This window comes from Catharus ustulatus, chromosome 20 (genome assembly GCF_009819885.2).
Source record: "Catharus ustulatus isolate bCatUst1 chromosome 20, bCatUst1.pri.v2, whole genome shotgun sequence".
In the NCBI taxonomy this organism is placed as follows: domain Eukaryota; kingdom Metazoa; phylum Chordata; class Aves; order Passeriformes; family Turdidae; genus Catharus; species Catharus ustulatus.
Genome location: NC_046240.1, coordinates 11,390,056 through 11,407,521, shown reverse-complemented (window position 1 = coordinate 11,407,521; position 17,466 = coordinate 11,390,056). Strand labels below are relative to the sequence as shown.

General features: G+C 64.8%; 3 protein-coding genes across 5 annotated transcripts; 2 read left to right on the top strand and 1 right to left on the bottom strand.

Annotated features, from left to right (window-relative positions):
* Positions 1-836: 836 nt before the first annotated feature.
* On the bottom strand, positions 837-8,996 carry SGSH (N-sulfoglucosamine sulfohydrolase). The gene is made up of 9 exons (XM_033076824.2): positions 8,794-8,996; positions 8,473-8,633; positions 8,280-8,385; positions 7,905-8,055; positions 7,603-7,759; positions 7,385-7,466; positions 7,059-7,262; positions 6,229-6,784; positions 837-1,097 (listed from the first exon to the last, which is right to left on the bottom strand). The coding sequence occupies exons 1-9, from the start codon at positions 8,882-8,884 to the stop codon at positions 854-856; spliced, it is 1,752 nt and encodes a 583-aa protein (XP_032932715.2). The 5' UTR covers positions 8,885-8,996; the 3' UTR covers positions 837-853.
* On the top strand, positions 4,277-6,224 carry GAA (alpha glucosidase). The gene is made up of 4 exons (XM_033076818.2): positions 4,277-4,562; positions 4,723-4,887; positions 5,014-5,166; positions 5,369-6,224. Exons 2-4 carry the CDS (start codon positions 4,762-4,764, stop codon positions 5,426-5,428), a joined length of 339 nt encoding a protein of 112 aa, XP_032932709.2. The 5' UTR covers positions 4,277-4,562; positions 4,723-4,761; the 3' UTR covers positions 5,429-6,224.
* A 421-nt stretch (positions 8,997-9,417) lies between the features above and the next one.
* On the top strand, positions 9,418-17,354 carry SLC26A11 (solute carrier family 26 member 11). Of its 3 annotated transcripts, none has more exons than XM_033076821.2 (16): positions 9,418-9,669; positions 10,438-10,630; positions 10,808-10,893; positions 11,406-11,440; positions 11,517-11,659; positions 11,911-12,086; positions 12,172-12,244; positions 12,592-12,642; positions 12,920-12,980; positions 13,298-13,353; positions 13,566-13,706; positions 14,534-14,661; positions 15,014-15,113; positions 15,367-15,503; positions 15,706-15,778; positions 16,646-17,354. In XM_033076821.2, the coding sequence occupies exons 1-16, from the start codon at positions 9,505-9,507 to the stop codon at positions 16,717-16,719; spliced, it is 1,692 nt and encodes a 563-aa protein (XP_032932712.1). In that variant the 5' UTR covers positions 9,418-9,504; the 3' UTR covers positions 16,720-17,354. The 3 variants fall into 3 exon arrangements, with proteins under 3 accessions (XP_032932712.1, XP_032932711.1, XP_032932714.1); XM_033076820.2 differs by having other exon boundaries at positions 11,361-11,440; positions 15,370-15,503; XM_033076823.2 differs by lacking the exon at positions 12,592-12,642 and having other exon boundaries at positions 11,361-11,440.
* Positions 17,355-17,466: the final 112 nt, after the last annotated feature.

The window sequence follows — 17,466 nt, the reverse complement described above, 5'->3', positions numbered from 1 at the left end:
CACGGCCCGACCCCGGGGGAAGGGCCGGGACCCCCTGGGTGAAGGGCCGGGACACCGCTAGGGAAGGGTCGGGACCCGCTGGGGAAGGGTCGGGACCCGCTGGGGAAGGGTCGGGACCCCGGGGGTGAAGGGCAGGGACCCCGTGGGTGAAGAGCTGGGACCCCCTGAGTGAAGGGCCGGGACCCCGGATGAAGGGCAGGGACCCCGCGGGTCAATTCCCCGATCCCCGGCGGGTCAAAGCCCCGATCCCGACGGTGAAAACCCCGATCCCGGCGGTGACAGCCCGGATCCCGGCGGGTTAAAGCCCCGATCCTCAGCGGGTCAAAGCCCCGAACCCGGCGGGTCAAAGCCCCGATCCCCGGCGGGTTAAAGTCCCGATCCCCATCGCGGGTCAAAGCCCCGATCCCCGGCGGGTCAAAGCCCCGATCCCCATCGCGGGTCAAAGCCCCGATCCCCATCGCGGGTCAAAGCCCCGATCCCCGCGGTGACAGCCCCGTTCTCCTGTCCCCGCAGCTCCGGGACGCGGCCCGGCAGCGCTATGAGGTGCCGCTGGCCACGCCGCGGGTGCAGGGCCGAGCCCCCCGCACGCTGTACGGGCTGCAGGTCAGCCAGGACCCCTTCGGGCTCGTGGTGTGCCGGCAGCGCGGCGGGACGGTGCTGTGAGTGCCCCCCTCCCTTCCCGAGGGGTTCGCTCGGGAATCTGCACAGCCCTGGGTGGTGTGGGGACACTGGGGTCCGTCTGGGACACTGGTGACAGCAGTGGAGTGGCTCTCGGGGCTTTGTTTTGACTCCCTCTGCAATTCGGTGGCTGGGCAGGGAACCAGCAATCCCAGAGCTCAGCCAAAACTTGTTTTTATTCCACGTGGTGATGGGCATCCCTGTCCCTGGTGCCTCTCTGAGCTGTTTGCCCAAGTCTCCCTTTCTCTCTCTCCGCAGGCTGAACACCACGGTGGCACCCCTCATCTTCACAGACCAGTTCCTGCAGATCTCCACCTCCCTGCCCTCCCAGTTCATCTCGGGGCTGGGGGAGCACCTGACACCGCTGTTCCTGGACACAGCATGGAGCAGGGTCACCCTCTGGAACCGGGACATGGCACCTGCGGTACGGAGGGAAAGGGAGACAGAGTCACCTGTGCTCCTGGGGGCTTCTCACATCCTGTCTGGGGCTGGGGAGATGTGTCTGTGCTAGCTCAGCTCTGGGCCTTGGCCACACCAGCCACAGCCCATGGGACCCTGTCCCCAGGCCCAGGTTTGTCCCCTGGAGCTCTGTGCTGCTTGGGAGCCGTTTCCAGGGCTCCAGCTCAGGGCAGAGCTCTGCTGAGTTTGGGACCACAAGCCCTGGGTTTGCACCTGAAGCCAGACTGGAGGTGAGGGGTGATTGGGTGGGTGTGGGGGTCTCCAGCAGAGCCTCACTGGCTCCACACTGTGCTCTACTCCAGCCCCACGTCAACCTCTACGGCTCCCACCCTTTCTACCTGGTGATGGAGGACGATGGCTCAGCCCACGGCGTCTTTCTGCTCAACAGCAACGCGATGGGTGAGTCCTGTGGTGGCCCCAGGGCTGGATCTGGCCCTGTCCCCATGCTCAGCTTCCTCCCTTGTCGCTTGTGCTTCCCCAGACGTGCTCCTGCAGCCCAGCCCGGCCCTGACCTGGCGCACCACGGGTGGGATCCTGGACTTCTACATCTTCCTGGGCCCTGACCCCAAGAGTGTGGTGCGGCAGTACCTGGATGTCGTTGGTATGGCTTTGCCACCATGGCTTTGCCACCATGGCTTTGCCAGGATGCTGTGAGAATGGCACAAGGCTGGGCCATCCCTGCCAGCACCACCCTCTGCCCTCCAGGGTTCCCCTTCATGCCCCCGTACTGGGGCCTGGGCTTCCACCTCTGCCGCTGGGGCTACTCCTCCACCGACATCACCCGGCAGGTCGTGGCCAACATGACAGCAGCTCGCTTCCCCCTGGTGGGTCTGGGCTGCTCTGCCAGCCATGGGGGGCTGCTGGGGGCCCGTGGGTGGGGGTCCCACAGCAGCACGTGGGGTCCCTGCTGCTCTGCCAGCCATGGGGGGCTGCTGGGGGCCCGTGGGTGGGGGTCCCACGCAGCACGTGGGGTCCCTGCTGCTCCCCAAGCGCGGCTGCCTCCACCCTCAGGATGTGCAGTGGAACGACCTGGATTACGCAGATGCCAAGAGGGATTTCACCTTCAACAAGAAAGGCTTCAGGGACTACCCAGAGATGGTGCGGGACTTCCACAGCCGCGGGCTGAGGTACATCATGATTGTGGTGAGTTACACGGGCAGCCGGCACGGCTCAGCTGCCCAGGGGTGCTGATGAGGGCAGGGCTGGCTGTTCCCTGCTGCTGCTGGTACAGCCCTGGCTTTGTTCCTTTCCAGGATGCTGGGATCAGCAGCTCAGGGCCCCCTGGCACCTACAAGCCCTACGATGAGGGGCTGAAGCGAGGAGTGTTCATCCGAAACGCCACCGGGCAGCCCCTGATCGGGAAGGTGTGTGAGGAGCAGCCCCAGTGCCCAGAGGGGCTGTGGGACCCCAAGAGTGGGAGAGAAATGTTTGGGGGGCTGTGGGAGAAGGTGGGGAGGTGTGTGGGGCTGGGGGCTCTGCCCGGTGCTCTCCCTCCTGCAGGTCTGGCCAGGCCCCACGGCCTTCCCGGACTTCACCAACCCAAGGACTCACGAGTGGTGGCACGACATGGTGAAGGACTTCCACGAACAAGTGCCCTTCGATGGCATGTGGCTTGTGAGTGGCCCTTTGTAGCTGCTGGTCCTGGCTCCTGCTCTGCACCTCTGCTGAGCCCTGGAGCAGCACTGAGCTCATCCCATCCTTTGCTTCCTCCCCAGGACATGAATGAGCCGTCCAACTTCGTGGAGGGCTCCCAGGATGGCTGCCCCAACAACAACCTGGAGCATCCCCCCTATGTGCCAGGTACAGCAGTGGGTTCCAGCCCTGCCCAGGCTCTGGGGATGCCAGGAGGAGCCCAGGGGATGCTCTGAGCTCCACCTCTCCTGTGCAGGTGTGTTTGGGGGACGGCTGCAAGCCGGGACCATCTGTGCCTCCAGCCAGCAGTACCTGTCCTCTCACTACAACCTGCACAGCCTGTACGGGCTGACCGAGGCCATGGCCTCCCACAGGTGAGCCCGGGGCTCCTGCACAGCTCCTGCACAGCTCCTGCACAGCTCCTGCACAGCTCCTGCACATCCTGCAGAGCTGGGAGAGACCCAGCCTGGGCAGGCACTGGGTGGTGGGTGAGGGTTTGCTGTGTAACACAGGGCACAGTGGCAGCCCTGAGCCCCCTCCCCAGCTGGGGGATGCTGAGCAGCCCCATTCCACTGCCAGTGCTCTGCTGAGGGTCCGGGGCAAGCGTCCCTTCATCATCTCCCGCTCCACCTTCGCTGGGCACGGGCGCTACGCCGGGCACTGGACAGGGGATGTTGGCAGCGACTGGGAGCAGCTCTACTACTCCATACCAGGTGGGCTGTGGGCACCGGGCTGCCTCCACACCCCTGCTTCCCCCTTGCCCCCACAGCCAGGGGCTTCTCCATAGGCTGCAGAGCCCTGACACCCTGTGTGCCCTCTGCAGAGGTGCTGCTCTTCAACCTCTTCGGGGTGCCTCTGGTGGGTGCCGACATCTGCGGCTTCGCGGGCAGCACCAGCGAGGAGCTGTGCGTGCGCTGGACCCAGCTGGGCGCCTTCTACCCCTTCATGAGGAACCACAACGACCACGGCACCCGGGTGAGCCCTGGGAGCCCTCACCCGCCGGGCAGGGGGCTCTGGGCCAGCGAGGGGCTGGGGGTGGCTGGTCCAGTGCCAGTGTGCCCCCGGTGCTGGGAGAGTCTGTCCTGCATCCCTGCGTGGTCTGAGCATCCCCTTGGGCCTGTCCTTCCCTCCTGCAGCCACAGGAGCCCTACTCCTTCAGCCCTGCTGCCCAGGCTGCCATGAGGAGCGCCCTGCACCTCCGCTACTCCCTGCTGCCCTTCCTCTACACCCTGTTCCACCGGGCTCACAGCGCTGGAGAGACCGTGGCACGGCCCCTGTTCCTGGAGTGAGTGCCAGCCCCGCCAGCGCTCAGGGGAGTGGCTGCAGGGTGTCCTGCACTGCCCTGCTCTCCTTCCCCAGGTTCCCCACAGACCCCAACACGTGGGCCGTGGACCGGCAGCTCCTGTGGGGCGGGGGGCTGCTCGTCACCCCCGTGCTGGAGGCAGGACAGACCAAAGTCAGAGGTTACTTCCCAGCAGGGACGTGGTACAGCCTGGCAGGGGTGAGTGCTCCTGCTGTGTTTTACTGAGGGTTTTGCTGTGTGCACATTCCTGCACCCCACCAGTCCCCTGGGGCTGTGTGTGGCTCTTGTCCCTCACCTGCCTTTGCTGGTGGCCATTTGAGGCTCTGGCACTGGGCTGGGCCTCCCCTGCTGTGCTCCCTGTGCGTGCTCTTCCCTCTCTGCTCCCCTGCAGGACTCCACCATCCACAGCAAAGGGCAGTGGATCCTCCTGCCAGCACCCCTGGACACCATCAACGTGCACGCCCGTGCAGGGCACATCCTGCCCCTGCAGGTGAGTCCCCTGTGCTCCGTGGTGACACCACGGTCACCTGCCTGGCAGGGTGGCTGTGCCCACAGCTGACAGGACACTGTCATAGCCGTGGCTGCAGTGCCTGGCGGGGCTGGGGACATGGCTGTGGCAGTGCCCTGAGCTGTGCCTGCCCCTGCCCCAGGAGCCCGCCTTCAGCACTGCCCAGTCCCGCAGCAAGGCCATGGCCTTGGTGGTGGCACTGACCCCGGACGGCTTCGCCAGGGGAGACCTGTTCTGGGACGATGGGGACAGCTGGGAGACCTTTGAGAGGGGGGACTACACCGAGATCCTCTTCCTGGCCTCAAACGTGAGCATGGGGAGCTGCTGGGCAGGGCGTCCTGGTGGCCCTGGCACAGCTGTGACTGCCCAGTGGTGGCACAGGGGCACCTGGAGGAGAGCTGGGAGCACTCGGTGCCATCCCCGCTGTCCCCAGGACGCCGTGCTCAGCCAGCTGCTGAGGGCCAGTCCCCACCTCGACGGGATCCTGCTGGAGGCTGTCACTGTGCTGGGTGTCACCAGCCCTCCCCGCCGGGTCCTGGCCAACGGTGCCATCGTGAGTGACTTCTCCTACCGCAGTGACACCCAGGTGAGTGCTTGTCCCCACCCTGGGAAGGGGTGACGGCCAGGAAGGGACCCAGAGTGCAGCTGGTGGGGTCCGGCAGAGCACAGGGGTGCCCTTCCCAGGGGATCTGTGGGACCAGGGCTGTGCCAGGCTGTGGCTCTGCGAGGGGCAGGACCTCCCTGGGCTCTGACGCTCCTGGCTCTTCTCACCTTCCTTCTCCCCTCAGGTGCTGAGGGTCCCTGTGTCGCTGCCCATGTGGGAGCAGTTTGTGATCTCCTGGTCCTGAGCCAGGGTCAGTCACAGGGAGAGGCCACGCTGCTCCCCTGGAATCCGAGGCCAGATCTGTCCCATCCCTTGTACCCAGAGCTGCCCCTGCTCTTGCCACACTCCTGGGCCTTGCTTTCCCTCTGACTGCTGGGTGTTGATGGAGGGATGAGCCCTGGACTGGCACAGGAGGGGGGCCTTGCACAGCCCCCAGGGACAGGGAAAACCTCATCATCATCAAATCAGGGGAAAAAAGACCCAAGTGCCTTGTGAGGCAGCAAACCAGTTACTCTGGGGACTGGTAACTGGGGCAGAGACTGCAGGGAGTTTCCTGGCTGTGGTTTTGGGGAGGGGATGTGCAGGGGCTGAGGGAGCAGTACTGTCAATAAAGCTGCTGTTTGCTGGGAGCAGCCCCAGGCCGTGTCCTTGTCCCCTCTCCTGGTCCTCAATGTGCCCTTGGCTGGACACCCCAGCTCTGTCCCTGCCTGGAGGTCTCCAGTGAGACCCCCTGTGCCCCTTGAAGGCTTCACCCCATTTCCCAGCTGTTTCTGCATCCCTGGCTGTGCCACAGAGGCCCTTGGCCTGTTCTGCTGGTTCAAGCTGGGTTCTGCTGCAGGGGTATGCTCAGCTCCAGCTGAAAATGGAGCCTTATCCTCCAGAGGCTTTATTGAGGGGCAGCTGGGCCCTTTGGCTCCTCTGGCTGAGAGTCAAGGCACCCGGAATCCCTCTGCTCTGGCAGCACAGAGGGCAGAGCCTCGTGGTGCCCCCAGGATCTGGGACCAGCCCATCCGCGATCCGAGCCGGGGCACAGGCGGCACTCACAGCTCGTTGTGCAGGGGCCGGCACTGGGGGCTCAGTTTCTCCTCCAGGACGGCGTCGGGGGCGCACACCCAGGGGTCCCCTGTGTCCCACTGCCACTTGAGGAGCTGCGCACGGAGCTGCTGGAGGGTGCGGGCGTAGCGCGGGTCGGGGGCCAGGTTGTGCCTCTCGCTGGGGTCACGGCTGCAGTCCAGCAGCTCCCAGCGCTCCCGGTAGTAGTACTGGTGCAGGCTCCTGTCCCAGTGCGTGGGCTGCCCCGCCCTGGTGCGGTTCAGCAGGTCTTGGAAAGTGGGCGAGACGTAGAAGTCCTGGTCGATGGGGAAGGGCATCTTGTAGTTGAGGTTGTGGATGAGGCGGAAGGGCCCGTGCTGCACGGCTCGCATCGGGTAGTACATGGTCGCCTCGTGGTGGCTCTGGCTGCTGAAGGCGGTGGCCCAGGGCTGCTCTGACTCCAGGGCTGGCAGGAGAGACTTTCCAGTGAGCTGCACCTGCCTGGTGCCAAAGATGCTGTAAGCAGGGTAGGGGATGGAGAACCAGTCCAGAATGGTCGGCGTCAGGTCTGGAGGGGAGGAAAAAGGATGAGGAGGGACGGACACTGTGGGAGGAAACTCGGCCCCAGAGAGGGGCAGAAACGTCCCTGGGGATGGTGTCCCTGCAGGGCACCCTGTTCTGTCCTCCCCCTTCTCCTTCCCTGCCAGTGCTGAGGGCTCAGGGCTGCCCCCAGGGACAGGACCCTGCTGGGGAGCAGCCCCCACCCCAGGCAGAGCTGTGCTGCCTCCCTCCCTGAGCTCACCCCAGGCAGAGCTGCGCTGCCTCCCTCCCTGAGCTCTCACCCAGGAGGCTGGCGAAGGCGGGGCTGACCTGCCCCCAGCGCTGAGGGTGCTCAGGGGACGAGAGCAGCAGCGGCTCGGCCGTGCCCGAGCGGTACAGGTTGGTCCTGCCCCCGGGGAAGGGGATGCCGTTGTCAGAGGTGTAGATCACCAGGGTGCTGTTGAGGAATCCAGCACGGCGCAGCTCCTGCAGGACCAGCCCGATCCCTGCGGACAGAGAGAGGGACAGAGGGACAGAGGGACAGGGGGACAGAGAGACAGAGGGACAGAGCTCAGGGGGAGGGAAGGGCTGCAGCCCTCAGCAGCCCCAGCCTGGCCAAGGCTCCCACCTTGGTCCATGCGCCCGATGGCCGTGTACTGGGCAGCCAGGTCTGCCCGGGCAGCCGGCGTGTCCGGGACAAAGGCAGGGACCTACAGAGACAGGGAGAGGGGCACGGGACTGACACAGCTCCTGCTGAGACACTGGAGGCAGTGACAAGGTGGGGGCCAGCCCTGGCTCCATCATGTGCAGCCCCACAGAGCCCCAGACATCCCCACAGCTTCTCACCTGCACTTGCTCCGGGCGGTAAATCTGTGGCTTCCAGTCAGGGATCCAGCCCATCCCGCTCTCTCCATTGCCAAATTTCTCACAAAAGGCCCCGTACTGGGGCTGGGAGTGCCCGCAGCGGTGGGGGTCATGGAAGGCAACGTAGAGGAAGAAAGGCCTAGGGATGGAAAGGGGGGATGTGGAGGTGGTGAAGCAAAGGACTGCTTGACCCAGGGACAAGGGTCCTGTTTGTGACCAGGTGGGGACACATCTTCAGTGTGTCCCTCCTCCCACAGCCATTCCCGATGCGGGGGCTGTCTCACCTCTGGTCCTGGCTCTGCAGGAACCGCCGGACCAGCGCCTTGATCCGCGTGATGTTCCTCCCGACCTGCAGCACCGAGCTGTTCTCCTCTGTGTAGGCAAAGTCGAAGGGGTACACAGCCCCCGGCCCCACGTGCTTCTTCCCGATGATCCCTGTGGGAATGCAGAGAGGTGCTGTGCCAGCAGCAGAGCGGGGTGGGGACGTGGCTGCTGCTGTGCCTCTCTTCGGGGACAGCCACAGGTCCAGACAGTGCTCCCCGGCCCGCGGGGAGCTCTCCAAGCTGTCCCAGTGGTTTTGGTGCTCCCCACCTGTCCCAGCTCCCCACCTGCCCCATCTCCCCACCTGCCCCAGCTCCCCACCTGCCCCAGCTCCCCACCTGTCCGGACACCCGCCTGGCTCAGCAGCAGGGGCAGGCTCCGCACGCCGTCGAAGGAGTTGAAATGATGCACGTCCTGGTGCAGCCCGTACATGCCGTTCTGGTGCTGCAGGGAGGGCACACAGCACGGTCACAGCTCCCAGCCGTGCCCGTGCCATCCGCCGCGGGCTGGCAGCCCCGGAGCTGCCCGTACCTGGGGTAAGCCGGTCAGGATGCTGGCCCGGCTCGGGGAGCAGCTGCTCACGGAGGTGAAGGCGTTCTGGAAGATCAACCCGCGCCGGGCCAGCGCGTCCAGGTTCGGTGTCCGGATGGCCGAGTTGTTGTAGGCGCCGATCTCAAAGCCGCCGTCATCGGCTGCGGGACGGGTGCGGGGTCAGCCCGGCTGTCCCTGACCGGGTCCGGGGGACACCGGGGACACCGGGTGACCGGGGCGGTGCTGCCGAGGGGATGCAGCCCCCATCCCTCCGTTCCTGCATCCCCGGGCCGGCTCGGGGCTCGGCCGGGCCGCACTCACCCAGCAGCAGCAGCACATTGCGGGCCGGGGATCCGCCGCTCCGCACCGCGCCCAGCAGCAGCAGCAGCAGCAGCAGCGCCCAGGGCCGCATGGCTCCGGCACCGGGCCGGTACCGGCACTGGCACCGGTACCGACAGCGGAACCAGCGCACACACCGGGGCTCGGCGGCTCCGCCGTCCCGGCTCCTCCTCACCCCGGTCACATGAGGAGCTCCGGCCGCTCAGATCCGGCGCGGGCGGAGCCGCGGCTGGGCCGGGCTGGCACCGGCGGGGACCGGCGACCCGGCACCGGACCGAGGGACCCCGCTCTGCCCCGGTACCGGACTGAGGAACCCCGCTCTGCCCTGGTACCGGACTGAGGAACCCCGCTCCGCCCCGGTACCGGACCGAGGGACCCCGCTGCTCCCCGGTACCGGACCGAGCGGTCCCGCTGCTCCCCGGTACCGGACTGAGGAACCCCGCTCTGCCCTGGTACCGGACCGAGGGACCCCGCTCTGCCCCGGTACCGGACTGAGGAACCCCGCTCTGCCCCGGTACCGGACTGAGGGACCCCGCTGCTCCCCGGTACCGGACCGAGGGGTCCCGCTGCTCCCCGGTACCGGACCGAGGGACCCCGCTGCTCCCCGGTACCGGACTGAGGAATCCCGCTCCGCCCCGGTACCGGACCGAGGGGTCCCGCTCCACCCCGGTACCGGACCGGGCGGTCCCGGCCATGCCGCGGTCCCGCTGCCCGCTCCCGGCGCTGCCGATCCTGCGCTGGCTCCCGCGCTATTCCCTGGCCTGGCTGCCGCTGGACCTGCTGGCCGGGCTGGCCGTGGGACTGACCACCGTGCCCCAAGCGCTGGCCTACGCCGAGCTGGCCGGGCTGCCGCTGCAGGTGGGTGCCGGAGCCCGGGGGGAGCCGGGGACCCCCGCCCCGGAGCAGCCACCGGCTTGCGGCAGGGCTGGGCTGGGCTGGGCTGGGCTGGGGGACCGAGGGCTGGCGCTGTGCGGTCACCCATTTCCCGGGCAGGATGTCGTGTGTGTGCCAGGGACCCTGGAGTGACCCGAGATCAGCCCAGCCCTCCCAGTCCGGGAGGTGTCTGTCCCCTCTCCCAGCTCCCAGGGCTGTGCCAGTGTCCCCTCTGTCCCCCCGTCCTCTCCCATCTCCCAGGGCTGTACCAGTGTCCCCTCTGTCCCCCTGTCCTCTCCCAGCTCCCAGGGCTGTGCCAGTGTTCCCTCTGTCCCCCTGTCCTGTCCCAGCTCCCAGGGCTGTGCCAGTGTCCCCTCTGTCCCCCTGTCCTCTCCCAGCTCCCAGGGCTGTGCCAGTGTCCCCTCTGTCCCCCTGTCCTGTCCCAGCTCCCAGGGCTGTGCCAGTGTCCCCTCTGTGCCCCTGTCCTCTCCCAGCTCTCAGGGCAGTGCCAGTGTCCCCCTGTCCTCCAATCTCCCAGGGCTGTGCCAGTGTCCCCTCTGTCCCCCTGTCCTGTCCCAGCTCCCAGGGCTGTGCCAGTGTCCCCCTGTCCTCCAATCTCCCAGGGCTGTGCCAGTGTCCCCTCTGTCCCCCCCAGCCTCTCCCAGCTCCCAGGGCTGTGCCAGTGTCCCCTCTGTCCCCCTGTCCTCTCCCAGCTCCCAGGGCTGTGCCAGTGTCCCCTCTGTCCCCCTGCAGTATGGCCTCTATTCCTCCTTCATGGGCTGCTTCGTGTACTGCTTCCTGGGCACGGCCAAGGACGTGACCCTGGGTCCCACGGCCATCATGTCCCTGCTGGTGTCCTCGTACGCCTCCCACGAGCCCGTCCACGCCGTGCTCCTCGCCTTCCTCTCTGGCTGCATCCAGCTGGCCATGGGGCTCCTGCACCTCGGTGAGCTGCTCTTGCTGTGCACAGAATGTGTGTTTAGGATGTGGCTGTACGGCCTGTGGCTGTTCCTTCCTCCTCTCTGCTCTGTGGGACACTGCCATTGTCCTGCTGAGGCATGTGACAGCTCTGTGCACACACACGAGGCCCTGCTGGGTCCTCACTGCCTCCCATCCCATGCAGGATTCCTTCTGGATTTCATTTCCTTCCCTGTCATTAAAGGGTTCACATCAGCTGCTTCCATCACCATTAGCTTCAACCAGATCAAGGTAGGATCTGCCCTGTCCTGGATGCCTCTCCAGCTCTCTCCTAGGGCTGTGGAGCTGGGATATTCAGCTCTGGGCTGGGTGATGTGCTTGGTGCTGGAGGAAGGAGCCCCAAAGGGGTCCCAGGACCCCCCTGCCAGTGCTTCTGCTGGGTCCCTGAGCTCTGCTCTGAGCAGACCAAGCTGAGCACTCCCTCAGCTGGTGGCTTCCAGGACACCAGTAAAACCAGGATGTTGGATTTGGTCACTTGCAGGAGGCACTGGGTGATTCTCTGGCATGGTGGGTTCACAAATTTGGGAGCTGGGGGCAGTTTGCAGCCCCAGCAGCCCCTCGCTGGCCTCTCAGGGACCTGAGGCTCTGCTGGGCTGCCACACTTCCTCTGTGGTTAACCCAAATCAGGCCGGTGTTGGCCAATGGCTGCGGTCACGGGGCTGTGCTGGGCTGCCACCACGCTTTGTGTTCCTGCACAGAACATCCTGGGGCTGCAGGGGATCCCGAGGCAATTCTTCCTGCAGGTCTATGAGACGCTGCGGAGGATCGGGGAGACCAGGTCAGCGTCCCTGCCCTGTCACAGCCCTCCCTGTGCCCACAGCCTGGGCTGGGTGCCACTGATGTGCCTCTTGCAGGGCTGGGGACGCCGTGCTGGGGCTGAGCTGCCTGGCAGCGCTGGCAGGACTCCGGGCCGTGAGGAGCCAGGTGCCCCGAGCTGGCCCTGCGGAATCACTGGCTGTCAGGATCAGCCACCTCATTGTCTGGATCTCTGGCACGGGTGTGTCAGGTGTCCCCTGCCCTGTCCCCTCCCGTGGGCTCGTTGGGTCAGGGAAGACAGAGCCTGGAAATGGTAAAGGCCAGGCTGGCAGGAGCCAAGAGCTGCAGGTGGCTCAGGGAGGACAAAGTCCCAAGGGTGCTGCCACTGTGCCCCTTCCTAAGGCTGGGAAACCCTCAGCAGCTCTCAGGGATCCCCATCCCTGCCCCTCCTGCTGCTGGCAGCTCTCACAGTTGCTCTCTCCACTTCTGCAGCACGCAACGCTCTCGTTGTCCTGTTTGCTGGCCTGGTGGCTTACTCCTTCCAGGTGCTGGGCTCTCAGCCCTTCAGGCTCACGGGCAGCATCCCCCAGGGCCTCCCACCCTTCCGGCCACCGCGCTTCTCCCTGGCGGCGCCCAACGGCACCGTCCCCTTCCAGAGCATGGTGCAGGTGGGTGCTGCAGCTCTGCAGGGGCTGCTCTGCTCCCTGCAGCGTGTGCTGGCTCCCAGCCCCACTGACTGGATCCCTCCCACAGGACATGGGGGTCGGGCTGGCTGTGGTGCCGCTCATGGGGCTGCTGGAGACCATCGCCATCGCCAAGGCGTTCGGTAGGGCTGTGCCAGGCTCCTGCCCTGTGCTCACTGCGGGGCTCTGTGGGGGCTCGGGGTGCTGGGGAGGGGTCTCTGCAACGGCTTGGGGTGCCAGGGAAGGTGCTGATCCTTCTGGGGAACTGGGAGGGACTGGGCTGCAGTTCATAGCATGGGCTGGCAGGAGGGGTCCTGTGGGGTGCACAGCTGAGATCTGCCCAGGAGGTGAATGTTGTCTCAGGGTGCTCCTGTGCCCGAGGGGTGCCAGGACAGGGCCCACACTGTCCCAGTCACTGCTGGTTCCACTCTGTGTGCGTGGCAGGCTGTGCCTGTGGGAGCCTCAGTCCAGCCCCAACATCTCCTTTCAGCCTCTCAGAATGGTTACAGGATTGACCCCAACCAGGAGCTGCTGGCTGTGGGTAAGAGCTGCTTGGTTAGAGGGCAGGGTTAGCGGGGCTCTGGGTGTCCCACAGCCCCTGAGCTGCCTGAGGTCCCCATCTGGCCAGTGCTGCCTTCTTTACCTTGCATGCTGCCCCCACCCCGGGCGTTCTCACAGCTCAGAGTTTGCAGAGCTGGCTGAGTCACTCCTGCACAGCTGGGTGGGCACTGCCCAGCCCCAGGTCCTGGACGGGAGAAGGTCATTTCAGGGTCACAGACACAGCAGTGCCTCCCCAGCCCCGTCCTTTGTCTCCTCAGGCGTCGCCAATGTCCTGGGCTCCTTCGTGTCCTCGTATCCCATCACGGGCAGCTTTGGCCGGTGGGTAGCAGGAGGGGGAGCAGGGCACTCGTGGTGAGGGGGCTCTGCAAGATCTTCAGTGGCAGACTGTGCTAATCCCAGTGGGTTCTTGAGCTTGTGTCTTGGTCCCCAGCAGCCCACTTTGGTGTCCAGGCTATGCATGTGTCCCAGTGGCCATTTTCCCTTCTGTTGTGGCCACCTCCCTTCCTGCTCTGCAGTCCTGCTGCTGGAAGCCAGGGGCTTGCTCGAGTTCCTGCCTGCTAGGGTGGGTTCTCCTGGGTGGGCAGGAGCAGCCCCCAGGCCCTGCACAGCCTGGCATGTGTGGGTTTGCATTTCAGGACGGCGGTGAATGCTCAGTCAGGGGTCTGCACCCCCGCGGGAGGGCTCGTCACAGGTACAGCCCTGCCTGCCTGCCTGCCCTGCCCTGCCCTGCCCTGCCCTGCCCTGCCCTGCCCTGCCTGCCCTGCCCTGCCTGCCCTGCCCTGCCTGCCCTGCCCTGCCCTGCCCTGCCCCTGTGCCAGGAGCCCCTGGGTTTTGGGAGCCCCTGGGTTTTGGGGACCCCTGGGTGTCAGTGTGCCCGTGGCTCAGGGCTGTCCCCTCCTGCAGGTGCCCTGGTCCTGCTGTCCCTGGCGTACCTCACCTCTCTGTTCTATTACATCCCCAAAGCGGCGCTGGCCGCTGTCATCATCTCGGCCGTGGTGCCCATGTTCGACGCTGGAATCTTCCGCACGCTCTGGCGGGTTAAGAGTGAGGGCTTGGCTCGGGAACGGGCAGGGGGACTGCCGCCTCTCTGTGTCTGATCTCTGACTCTGAGTGTCCCATCGCTGTCTCTGAGTGTCCCATCATTGTCTCTGAATGTCCCATCACTGTCCCTCAGTGTCCCATCATTGTCTCTGAATGTCCCATCATTGTCTCTGAGTGTCCCATCGCTGTCTCTGAGTGTCCCATCATTGTCTCTGAGTGTCCCATCGCTGTCTCTGAGTGTCCCATCATTGTCTCTGAATGTTCCATCATTGTCTCTGTGTCCTATCACTGTCCCTCAGTGTCCCATCATTGTCTCTGAATGTTCCATCATTGTCTCTGAGTGTCCCATCACTGTCTCTGAGTGTCCCCTCATTGTCTCTGAGTGTCCCATCACTGTCCCTCAGTGTCCCATCACTGTCTCTGAGTGTCCCATCACTGTCCCTCAGTGTCCCATCGCTGTCTCTGAGTGTCCCATCATTGTCTCAGTGTCCCATCGCTGTCTCTCAGTGTCCCATCGCTGTCTCTGTGTCCCATCCTTGTCTCTCAGTGTCCCATCATTGTGTCTGAGTGTCCCATCGCTTTCTCTCAGTGTCCCATCACTGGCTTCCCACCGGTGCCCGAGTCCTTTGTCATGCAAAGGGTCGCAGTTCAGGGCCCTTTCCAAGGGCTCCCACCCAGAGCTCGACCTGCAGCTGCCCCAAAGCTGCCCCAGCCACCTGCCCGGAATTCATTCCCCAGGACCCGGCTCTGCCCGCAGAGGTGACGCTGTCACCGCGTGCCCTGTGACACCAGCACCAGCCACAGCCGAGCCTGGCTTCTCTCTCTTGCAGAGCTGGACCTTGTGCCCCTCTGTGTGACATTCCTGCTCTGCTTCTGGGAGGTTCAGTATGGAATCGTGGCTGGGGTGCTGGTTTCTGGGATTCTGCTGCTCTACTCCATTGCCAGGCCCCCCATAAAGGTGGGCATCACCCTCCCCTGGGCATGGCAGGGCCAGGGAGCTGGGAGGGGGCTCCTCAGGGCACTGTGTTGGGGTGCAGGATGCTCCTGACCTGTTCTTGCTGTCCCCAGCCTGCCACGGGCACAGCACAGGGACCCCTCTCAAAGAGGAGGGAAGGAACATCCTGAGCCTGGAGAGCAGGAGAGGGAGGCATCGCTGTCCCTGTCCTGCTGACCCTGGGCTCTGTGCAGGCGGGTTTCCCTGAGGGATGGGGGCTCCTGCTTCTCCCACTCCATCCAGGAGGACAGTGAGTGACACGGGCAGTTGTCCCTGCCTGGGGAAGGTCACAGCCCTGAGCTCCCTGTGACCACAGGTGTCGGAGGGGGCCGTGCTGCTGGTGCAGCCGGGGAGCAGCCTGCACTTCCCAGCCGTGGAGCACCTGCGGGACTGCGTGTGCAGCCGTGCCCTGGCAGGTACTGGGCTCCCTGTGCTACCTGCCCTGGCAGGTACTGGGCTCCCTGTGCTACCTGCTCTGGCAGGGGCTGAGCTCCTGGCCTGTCCTGGGGACACAGCTGTCACCACCTGCACCACCCCAAGCACTGCGGGTGCACGCGGTGCCAGCACAGCTGTCCCACCCCTGCCAGCCCCTGCCCTGGCTCTGAGGGCTGTGAGCCCTGGCCTGGTCATTTCTGGACTCGTCAGGGACATGACCTTGTGCTCTTCCAGCAGCATCTCCGCCACGCTCTGTGGTCCTGGACTGCTGCCACGTCAGCAGCATTGATTACACGGCGGTGCTGGGGCTGGCAGAGCTGCTGCAGGAGCTGCGCAGGCACGGCCTCTCGCTGGCCTTCTGTGGCCTGAAGGTGTGTGGGACCCTGGCCACCCCACCCAGGCCAGGCAGGGTGAGGCAGGTGGGCTCAGCCCAGCTCTGAGCTGGCCTCTGCTCTGCTGGCACCGTCACCATCCAAGCACCTGCATCCCCCAGAGCTGGGTGCTCTCTGCTGGCATGGCTGGGGCTCTGCCCTGGGGCCAGCACTCCCCCAGCCCAGCTCTCTCTGCCCTCAGGACTCTGTTCTCCAAGTCCTCCTGTCTGCAGACTTAGAAGGATTCCAGCATTTCCCCAGCTGGGAGGAGGCAGGTGAGGCTCTGGGCTGCTCTCCCAGGGTGGGATGAGTGTGGCTCTGGAGGGCACCCAAGGGGATCTGACCTGCAGAGCAGCAGTGTGGGGGCTGCAGGGGCTCTGGGAGGGTGAGCTGGAGGCCCTCCCAAGAATTTGGTCCCCCCAGCCTTGGGGATTCACCGGGAGCTCTGCTGGTTCAACCCAGCAGCAGTTCAGCATCTCAGAGCCCTTCACTCCCTCTGCAGAGGGATGGGAGAGAATCAGAAAAAAGGTAAAAACTCTTGGGCTGATGTGAAGGCAGTTTAATAGGACAGAAAAGAAAAGGAAAATTATAATGATAAAGGAATATCCAAAACAAGTTATGCACAGGGTGGTTGCTCACCACCCACTCAGCAGTGCCCAGCCAGCCCCTGAGCAGTAACCCCTGGCCAAATCCCCCCAGTGCCTCCCTCAGCACGGTGCCCTGTGCTCTGGAACATCCCTCTGGGCTCTGAGCTCTCCCTCAGCACAGTGCCCTGTGCTCTGGAACATCCCTCTGGGCTCTGAGCTCTCCCTCAGCACGGTGCCCTGTGCTCTGGAACATCCCTCTGGGCTCTGAGCTCTCCCTCAGCACAGTGCCCTGTGCTCTGGAACATCCCTCTGGGCTCTGAGCTCTCCTGGCTCTGTCCCCTCCCAGCCCCTCGCTGCCCGGGCACAGCCTGGGAGAAGTCCTTGGCTTAGTGTAAGCACAGCTCAGCAGCAGCTGAGCCATCAGGCTGTTATCAACAGGAGTCTCATCCTGACTCCAAACACAGCTCTGAACCAGCTCCTGGGAACAACAACCTGTCCCAGCCAGAGCCAGGACATGAGCCTTGGCTTGACTCTGCTTCCCCCGTTCCTGTCCAGGGGGAGCAGAGCTGGGGGGCAGCAGGGCAGAGCCCTTCAGCAGCACTGCCGACAGCTCTGGGCTCATCCAGTGAAACCAGGCTGGGCTGAACGTCCTGTGACACCCCGGTGACACCCAGTGACACCCAGTGACACCCAGTGACACCCAGTGACACCGACAGTCGCCGTGGGAGCCGCCTGCCCCAGCCAGGCCTGGGGGACAGAGCAGCACCAGCCCCACCCCACATGGGCTGTGGGACAAAACTGTTCCCTGTCACGGTGACTGGTGCAAAGCCACCCTTCCTCCAGGGAGCTGCTGGCATTTTTTAACACCTGTTTTAATTCTGGACCTTCTCATGTTCTGTGTCACTCCGATGGTGACGCAGGGTGTGCTGTCCCTGGGACACTCAAAGCTGCCCCAGGGAATGGGGGCTCAGCCTCCAGCTGCTGGGAGAGGGAAAACCTCTGCATTGTGCTCCTTACTGATTTTTATCCTTACTTTTTTATCCTTACCTTGTCTGTGTGGTGTTGTGCCAAACACTGCCCTGGGTCAGGGCTGGGCTGTCACCCTGGGCCCTGCCGAGGGGACAGGCACGGTGACACCCAGCTGTGCCCAGCTGTGGACGGGGACAGCGCCTGGTGGGGCTGGGCAGGGTTTCCCTGAAATTGAATTTCTCTGAACAGCCCTCGGCCAACAGCGAGGCTGTAATAAATCAGGAATTGCTAATGAGTCAGCGTGATCTTGCCGTCCTGAGGGAAAGCTTTTTCCTTTTGTGTGGGAAGGGGAAGTTATCTTCTGGGTGCTGCTGAGCATGCCAGGGAAAAGAAACTGAAACCAGGCT